Source organism: Cebus imitator, unplaced genomic scaffold (assembly GCF_001604975.1).
Source record: "Cebus imitator isolate Cc_AM_T3 unplaced genomic scaffold, Cebus_imitator-1.0 Scaffold93, whole genome shotgun sequence".
In the NCBI taxonomy this organism is placed as follows: Eukaryota; Metazoa; Chordata; class Mammalia; order Primates; family Cebidae; genus Cebus; species Cebus imitator.
Window position 1 is genome coordinate 4521107 of NW_016107408.1, and position 9117 is coordinate 4530223.

The following is a 9117-nucleotide window of genomic DNA, read 5'->3' on the forward strand; positions in this document are numbered from 1 at the left end:
ATTACTATGGGCCATTCTGGGTGGGATTGATGCATGTGGAGGAATAGAAAAGACAAAGAAAAGGAAAAATAGCTATAGCCCAGTTGACCAGGGACCTCCTTGACTGATCCAAAGAGGTTCTATTCAGGAGTCTAAAATGCAAGCATAACACACCCCTAAACCTTACGTGAGTCTCTTTTGAGAGGCCAAGGTGGGAGGATTACTTGAGTCCAGGAGTTCAAAACCAGCCTGGACAGCACAGTGAGATCCCTGTCTCTAGAAAATATAAAAAGTTAGCCAGGAGTGGTGGTGTGCACCTGTAGTCCCAGCTACTTGGGGGGCTGAGGCAGGAGGATCGCTTGAGCCTGAGGGATCGAGGCTGCAGTGAGCCATCCATGATCGTGCCATTGTGCCTCTGCACTTCAGCCTGGGTGACAGAGTGAAACCCTATCAAAGAAAAAGAAACCCAGCCTGATTCTTGTCACAACATGCCCATTTGCAAACTGTCCAGCCTGAGGGGCAGCCTAGGCCAAAGGACAGGACAAAATCTGGGAACCCGAGTGAGAGAGTTCATTTCCACCGAGCTTTATTTGGTTTATCTATTTATTAAAGCCAAGGCTGACGCTTGCTTCTTGCTGCGGTTTATTAATAGCCATTCCCAACACAGGCTCCTCAGGGGCAGTCGGGGAAGCCAGTCCCAGGGCCACAGGCTGGCATCAGACTCTGCCTCTGAGGGGCCCCAGGCAGTCTGAGGCAGCCCTGGGGACATGAGAGCTTCCTTTCCCAGCCGCTTTCCTGGGAAGTAAACCTCATTGTCACTTCTTCTCCTGGTATTGGGGCTGCCGGGCTCAGCTTCCGTGGGGGCAGAGGATGCAGAGGATGGACATCAGAATTGGGAGAGGCTCCAACATCCCCCAGGAAACCGAGGCCCCAGGGAGGCAGGTAAAACCAGCTCCAGGTGGCCGGCAGAGTTGGAGACAGAGGTGGGACTCAAATCCTGTTTTCCCAGGGCCTCCTGAGGACAGGAACCTTTCCCCGTGTTCCCTGGGAGGGCAACGGTTGTTATTGTCGCCAAGAATGGAGGCGGTAGCATCAGACCTGGACTTTCTTGCACTGTATTGTGGCTCTTCCAGGAGCAGGCAGGGAGCCAGCGGGGCACACGGACCCAGCCATAGTGACCTAGATTCTGGGTTCAGGGGTGGAGACTTGTTTGCCATTGGGGTGCCCTGAGTCAGGCTGTTCTGTAGCACACCCCAGGTAATAGAGGTGCTCGCCGCATACCACTGGGCGGGCGGCCTGGGCAAAGGGACAACTGTTTGCCACCCATGGCAGTGAGCAGTGGGTGCAGACACCCACCCAGAGGCACCTGCTGCGATGCCCGCAGCGCCCATTGGAACCCGAGGCTGCCAGCCGCCGCCCTGGAGACCCCAGAGACAGGCGGGCGGGCGGTCGGCGGCAGATGCGTGTGCCCCTCGGGGCAGCGTGGCTGGCGGGGCGCGCCCTAAAGGACAGTGGCACGGGGAGCGCGCCGCGAGCTGAGGGGCGCGGGCGGGCGCGCAGGAGTTAGCGAACTGACGCGGAGGCGCCGGGCGGACGCATGGTCGCGCCGAGGACCGCAGGGCGGCACAGACGGGCACACACCGCGCAGAGGCGCAGGCTCGGAGGCCTCCCGGGCGGAGGCAGCCAACTCTCGCCCGCAGCGCGGGGAGGGGCAGGCGCCGGGGGCGGGGGCGGCGCCGACAGGGCCCTCCCTCTGCCCCGCCTCCGGTCAGCGCCCTTGGCCGCCGGCGCGTTGTTGGTTTCGGGTTGTCAGGCAGCAGGCGAGGCTGCAGGCAGCGGGTGGACGCGACCTGGCGGCGGTGGGGGTGCGGCTGGGCCATGCCCGGTGGCGCGCCCTGAGCCCCTCCACCTGCTGCAAGGATGAAGGACAGCGGGGACTCCAAGGACCAGCAACTCATGGTGAGACCCCCTGAGCCCTCCTCCTCACCACCCTCCGCGGTCTACTTCAATCGGCCTCCAGCAGAGAGTTCTGGTCCCCTCGCCGCCCCACTGACAGGACAGGCTACGGCCAGGGCCGGGACTCTTCAGAGCAACTTTCCCCAAGTCCTGCGGGATGGGTGTCAAGAAGGGACCATGGCCGTTTTAGACTTTCCTGAGCCTGAAAATTATCCCAACTTCAACCTCAACCCCGCCTTTACCCCTTCCCATTGGGGGACCCCGCCGCCAGACCCTGTGCAGATGAATCTCGGCTCTCTCATCCAGAAAGGCCAGGGGCAGGTAGGAAAGTGGGGGTTTCCCCGTTAACCAGAGGCTGCCCCAGCCCTAGTGAGGTCAGGAGTTTAAAGGGATTTGGGGATCACCAGTAGGCAGACAAGGAGGGCCCCTGGCGCCAGGCTGGGCCCGGAGTGCCTGATTATTGGGCTGCAACACAGATGCTGTCCAAGTCCTGACTCTAAATATTTCAGAGAAGTGCTAGATGCAGCTACCATGACCCCACAGAGCCCTGGGTATGGGACAGATGGGGAGGTGAGAGTGGGGGCTGTGGGGGAAGGTTGAATTCCTGATCATCAGTGGTGCCGGGGCCAGAGCAATACGGGGGATGCCTCAGTGACCTTGAGGCCACTACTAGGCTGTGGGGGAGGGGATGCCTCTCTCAGAAAGCCCCTTCCTCATCCTCTAATTTTTGAGATCTGGGAAAGGCCCTCATCACCAGAAGGTGGGCAGTCAGGTAACTGGAGGGTAATGTCGCCCCCAGAGTCCCTACCTATGAAAGGTGGACTTGCTTCTCCAAAGAAGAGCCTCAACCCAGCCCCCAAGCAAGGCCTGGGCTCTAAGACATCGTCTCCAGCTGTTTAGAAAGTGTCCCTTTGAAAATGGTTGGCCTTGGCGTGTGTTGTGTGCTCCCGAGGGCAAAGAGTGGAATTTGGCTGAAGAAACCAATAAAAGTGATCTGTCAGGCAGTGGCGGTCCCTCTGAAAGCCCCCCCCTTTTTTTTTTTGGAGATGGAGTTTCACTCTCTCACCCAGGCTGTGGAGTGTAGTGCCATCTCGGCTCACTGCAACCCCCGTCTGCCAGCAAGCGATTCTCCTGCCTCAGCCTCCCAAGTAGCTGGGATAACAGGCACGCGCCACCATGCCCGGCTAATTTTTGTATTTTTAGTAGAGATGGGGTTTCGCCACATTGGCCAGGCTGGTCTTGGACTCCTGACCTCAGTGATCTGCCCACCTTGGCCTCCCAAAGTGCTGGGATTATAGGCATGAGCCACTGCACCCGGCCTGAGGGTGTCTTCACTTGGCCAGAGGGCCATTCACTCTTTCCCCATACTCAGCAGCTCTTTCCCTGTGTTCAGCAGAAGACATGCTCCCCACCCCACCCTGTTCTTTGGGGACATCCACGCACAGGATGAGAGCCATTTCTCGCTGGCTGGAGGTCAGACAGAGGCGGGGGCTCTAGGTGACACTCTCCTTGGTAGGAATGTGGTCACAGGCTGTTAGGATGACAGGGGACACTCCCTGCTCCATCCCACCTGCCAGGCCTCATCCCAGAGCCTGCGGTGTCTGCACCTGCAGCTACGGCACATCATTCAAGTAAACACAGACAGGCTGCTCCAGTGCCGGGGCCCCAAGTTCAAGCCCAGGGGAGCTGCGAGTGTTTCATTTGGGCGCGAGGCTGAGGCAGGCTGGAGGAGCAGACAGCTCTCTCCCCTGGGGCTCTCCCGGAGGCCAGGGCTCCTGGGGAGCCTCAGAGACTCAGACACAGTCCACCACTCTGGGGACCTGTTGCCCTCTGACCTGGGGCAGGGAGGGCTTGACCTAACCACCCACAGAAGGAAGGTAGGGGTTTCCTGGTTAACCAGAGGCTGCCCCAGCCCTGGTGAGGTCAGGAGTTTAAAGGGATTTGGGGATCACCAGCAGGAAGACAAGGGCCCCTGGTGCCAGGATGAGGCCCCGGAGGAAGGAGCTTGCCCACCCACCCACAGCCTAGTGGTGGCTCGAGGTCACTGAGGCATCCCCCTTATTGCTTAGGACAGAGGCCTGAGCTAGCTGAATGCTAGAGAAGCCAGGGGCTTGCCTGGGTTCTCTCTGAGGCCTGGCACAGTCCTCTCCCTCTAATCCAAGGGGCTTGGTTTTCCCTCCCAGGTGGCGCTCCGGGTCCGGCCCATCAGCGTGGCAGAGCTGGAGGAAGGAGCCACCCTCATCGCCCATAAAGTGGATGAGCAGGTATTCGGGGCTCTGCAGCACGAGCTGCAGGGCAGAGAGGGCTGCTTAGATGGCTCAACTCACCTCGGGGGGCAGGAAGGGCCCCTGTGGCTTGCAGCACCATTCTTCCTCTACTCACTGAACTCTTGGCTGTGCTGTTGATGACACCATCAAGAAGGCTGGGGGGTTCTTCTTCCAGGGAGCCTTCCTAGATTGATCCAAGGAGAACTGGGAGCTTCCCTAACCCGGGTGGGCCCTGATTCTTTACCCATTGCTTGACTTCCCCCCTAATATGCCTACTACCCACAGAGCACATATATACATGGTCGAGAGCTAAAGCTTGTCTCTAGGGTGTTCATGTGTGACAAAGTCCTTGGCTCTCCATTTGCAATCTTGGCCCTCATGTCACCAGGATGAGGAAGGCAGTACACAAGTGGCAATCAGTATTCAGCAAGTACCAGCAGCATGGTGGGCACTGTGCTAGAAGCTGGGAAACTGGTGAACAGAAAAGTCCCCGTCCTCCCTCCATGACCTTAAGTCTAGTGTGGAGAGATAAGGCGTTCATCAGAGAGTGGCATCACAAACAAACATGAGTTTGCAGCTAACGAGGGCTGCAAAAAATGCTTAGTGGCATGAGAGGCGGGAAGATGGGGGTAAGACCCAAACCTGGAGGTCAGGGAGGGCTTCCGTAGGAAACTGTGCCTGAGCCGAAACATGAGGGCTGAAGAAGAGGTCATAAGAAGCAAGCACGAGGGGAGAAAGATTGACCTGAGGGGCTTGCACGTGCAAAGGCTCCGTGGTGAGAGGGACCGGGATGGAATTGGGTAACTGAGAAAAGGCCAGTTAAGCAGGAGAGAAAGGGGCAAGAGGTGTGAATGGGCTGCGCCAAACCACATGCTCTGAGACCATGGCCAGGGCGTTTGTTGGGGTAGGCAGCTGAGCACTCGTGCTGGAGTGGGCACGGGCACAGTGGGGGGGCAGCAGGGGCAGGCTTGGTGCCCAGGTAGGAGCATCGTGGTGATAGGCTGTGCCGATGGCTCGGAGACATTGGGTGGCACTGTCTAATGCAGCAAAAGGCACACACAAGCACCTGATGGGCCTGGGCTCAGGTCCCACGGGCTGGACTCATGAAGCCCTGGGCCCCTGATAAGCCAGAGGTGGATGGCACAGCCTCCAATGCCTGTCTGCCTCTGGGCTCCCCAGGGGCTGGGGCCCACTCCAGCCCCTTTCTTCAGCAGTGATGGTGGGACTGTGGGCACAGTGGAGCCATTGGTACCGGCGTCCTCATTTCTTTTCCCGTATTCTGTCTTGGAAAAGGGTGGGCTTCCTCAAAGACCTTGGGGAAAGCAGGGGATGGCTGGGAAGACCCTGTCTAAATGGGTCAGAGCCAGCTGGAGCAGAATGAATGCACGTAAACAGTGGTTTGAGGAGGTTCTGCCGTTGGCCAGCTGTGCAGCCTGTGGGGTTGCTTCCAGGAGCTCCAGGTGCCTCATGTGTAAGTGGAGACGGTCACCATGATGCCTTCTTTAGAGGGTCTTTGTAGGCTAATGTATGCACAGGCTTACCCAGTGCTTGGCACAGAGGAAGAGTTTCATAGATGTCAGCTATCGACATCTGTTAGAGACAAGTTCCCCAGGGCTGCTGGATTGGCCCAGGAGCCACAGAGCTCAGGAGGAGAGGCCTCCTTCCAGGCAAAGCCACTCTCTGTTTGTGCAACTTGTCCCAGAAGACATCAGTTCCCGGGGTTGGGACAATGCTGACTCTCTCTGCTACTCCTGGCTCCTGGCCTGCGTGGGGGCTGATAAATATTAACTGGTACTGATGGAAATGCTCCCTGTCAAGGAGACAGCCCATTGTGAGCCCACACACAGCGAACACTGGCTCCTTTCTATCCCTGCGTGTGCAGCGGGAGGGGCTCCCTCTCTGGATCTGACCTAACCCAGCCAAGATACACCTCCACCTCCGAGAAGGCCTCCGAGCTGGGCGGTTCTAACAGGGTTGTTCCTTTGTCAGCTGGAGGTGCAGAGAGGCTTGTCTGGGCTGAGACTGAGGAGGCCTTTCCATGCAAACTCCTCGTGGGCTTCAGGCCCTAAGCTCCTTCTGTCCCCAGAGGGTTCAAAGATTGGCTCGCACCAGGGACCCAGCCCCGCCCTTCTAATGGAAGCCTGCGGTTTAGGAGCAGCCACAACTCCCAGGCTGGGACCCTTCTACTAACAACTCCATCCCTCTGACAAATAAACACCTGGCAAGCAGGAGACAAGATATGTGACCCCAGGAAGTGAAATGGACATGGGCACCCCTTACCCTTATCCTCACCCTGACCAGTCCCCCCACCTCCCGACCTTCACCCACTCTAGTGACCCTGTAGCTTGCCCAGCCCTGGTCCAGACGGAGGCTGGGGGTCCAGTCCTTACCAGCTTCACTGACGGAGTAGCTGGTCCATCAAAGCTCTGCCCCTCCTAAGGCCTGGAGGCCCCATGGGCAGGTGGATCTGTTTGGGAGCTGAGCCAGGAAATGTGGGTCCCGAGTGAGCAGAGGTGGACTGAGGACGCCGTAACCCACTGGGCTGGGCCACCGTGAGGGGCCCTAGGACAGCCTTGCTTAGTCTGGGCATTGTTCTGGGGACACTGATGAGGGAGATTGTCGAAACGAGGCATGGCAGAAGGGACATTCTCGCAGGCAGCGAGTCGTCTGAAATAGGAGCCCCATGTGCTTGGATTCTGGGGAAGCTGGAGTTCGGGTTTGGACTTTTTTGTTTTTTTGAGATCGAGTCTCGCTCAGGCTGCAGTGCAATGGCGTGATCTCTGCTCACTGCAACCTCTGCCTCCTCGGTTCAAGAGATTCTCCTGCCTCAGCCTCTCATGTGGCTGGGATTACGGGCACATGCCACCAGGCCCAGCTAATTTTTGTATTTTTAGTAGAGACGGGGTTTCGCCATGGTGGCCAGGATGGTCTTGAACTCCTGACCTCAGGTGATCTGCCGACCTCGGCCTCCCAAAGTGCTGGGATTACAGGCGTGAGCCACCGCACCCAGCTGGGTTTGGATTTTTAATGGGGACAGTTCAGGTGCCTTGGAAGGCCTGTGATCCCAGGGCCCCATTCAATTCTGTTGGTAGTCACAGTGCCTTCTTTAGAGGGTCCCTATGGTCTAACGTAGGCACAGTGCATAACACAGCGCCTGGCACGTGTCTATGTAGGGGTTAATAAAATGTAAATGTATCTCGAGGGCCTAAATGTGGGATGATTTCAGGTCCCAGAGGTAAATAAAACCTGGCCCTCGAGTCTTCCTGCTCCCTCTTCCTGTGTCAGAGTGCTCAGGATGGTTCCCAAATGGACACCTGGGTGTGTGTGTGTGTGTGTTCCTGTGGTGGGAGCTCCATGTCTTAGCTGCTCCTGGAGTGAGGCCAGACCCTAACACTTAAACACAGAAAGTGGGAAAGCAGCAGGCAGGCCTGGTTTCATTTACCCCTGGAGCCCGAGAGGAGCAGGGACAGCCTGAGAGGCTGGTGGGGCCCCAGACTTCTAGGTGGGGGAAAAATCTACAAACCAAAGAGCCGCCCACCATTCCCCATCCCTCCCAAAGCCTCCAGCCCTCGGACCCTCCTCCCAGCTCTTCCAGGCTGTGTTTGTCTGCAGGATTTAAGTCAGCTGACCATGTGTACAATCCTATCATTAGCATTTATCTGCTGGGAACCCACTGCCACCCCGCTCTGCCCCCAGGGTGTTATGGAGCCAGGTAAGGGTTCCCACCAGCCCAGCTACGGGGCCTCAGCCAGGAGGGCAGGGTGAGGGTGGGAAGGGAAAGAAGAGCGAAGGCAGAAGGGCCACCAGGGGAGATCGGCGGGACAGTGTGGCTGCTGGGATGGAAAGGAAAAATGTAGACAAGAGGAGCCCTGGGCTCCCGAGAGCAGAGAAGCCCTGGGCCCGGGAACCAGAGCTCCCAGGCTGTCTCAGCCACATCGTGTCCCGGCCGCACACTGGTGGGCAAGTTGAAACTCTCCCTGGAGCCTCTGCTTCCTCGTCAGAACACCGGAGAACAGGAAACCTGCCCCACCCGCCCCGTCGAGAGGATTAAAGATTATGTAAGCGGGTACTGCAGCCATGCAACTGGGAGACTGTTGGGAAAGATAAATAAAGTATAAGGTGACAGATGCCAGGTGCCCGAGCCTGGGAGTGCTGTGGGAGCAGCTGTGTTGAGCCCACTTGCCTGCCTGGGGGCAGTGAGGTGAGAAACTCCCTGCACACCGACCATCTGGATGCATCTTGGCCCTGTCGCCCCAAAAAGCTGAGCTGGTAGAGAGTGGCTGGGGAGGGGCCAGGATTCTCACCCCTCCCCGCTTAGCCACCCCCTGTTCCCAGCGCCGCCCAGCCCCAGGCAGCCACTAAAGTACTTGCCATCTCCATACGGCTCTTTCTGAACATTTAATCTGAATGGAATCATGCAGTATGTGGTCCTAATTTTTTTTTTTTTCAGACACAGTCTGGCTCTGTCACCCAGGCTGGAGTGCAGTGGCATGATCTTGACTCACTGCAACCTCTGCCTCCCGGGTTCTAGTGGTTCTGTCTCAGCCTTCCAAGTAACTGGAATTACAGGCATACGCCACCACAGCCGGCTAATTTTGTGATTTTAACAAAGACGAAGTTTCATCATGTTGGTCAGGCTGGTCTCAAACTCCTGACTTCAGGTGATCCACCTGCCTTGGCCAGCCAAAGTTCTGGGATTACAAGTGTGAGCCACTGCACCTGGCTGGTCCTAATGTTTTTGAAGTTCAAGTTCATTCACATCATAGCTCCTATCAGAACTGTACTTTTTTTTTTTTTTAAGAGATGGGCGTCTCACTTTGTCACTGCCACCTTGAATTCCTGGTCTCAAAAGATCCTCCCACTTTAGCCTCCCGAGTAGCTGGGACTACAGGCACATGCCACCATGCCAGCTGAT

At 57.4% G+C, this 9117-nt stretch overlaps 1 protein-coding gene across 2 annotated transcripts in view; it reads left to right on the top strand.

Annotated features, from left to right (window-relative positions):
- The first annotated feature begins 1740 nt into the window (after positions 1-1740).
- The window catches only part of KIF19 (kinesin family member 19), a 29139-nt gene continuing 21762 nt past the window's right edge, over positions 1741-9117 (top strand). For both annotated transcript variants that reach the window (XM_017535626.2, XM_037740998.1), the window contains exons 1-2: positions 1741-1938; positions 4119-4199. In XM_017535626.2, the coding sequence (XP_017391115.1) occupies positions 1900-1938; positions 4119-4199 (120 nt within the window). In that variant the 5' untranslated portion in view covers positions 1741-1899. The remainder of the gene's footprint in view (positions 1939-4118; positions 4200-9117) is intronic.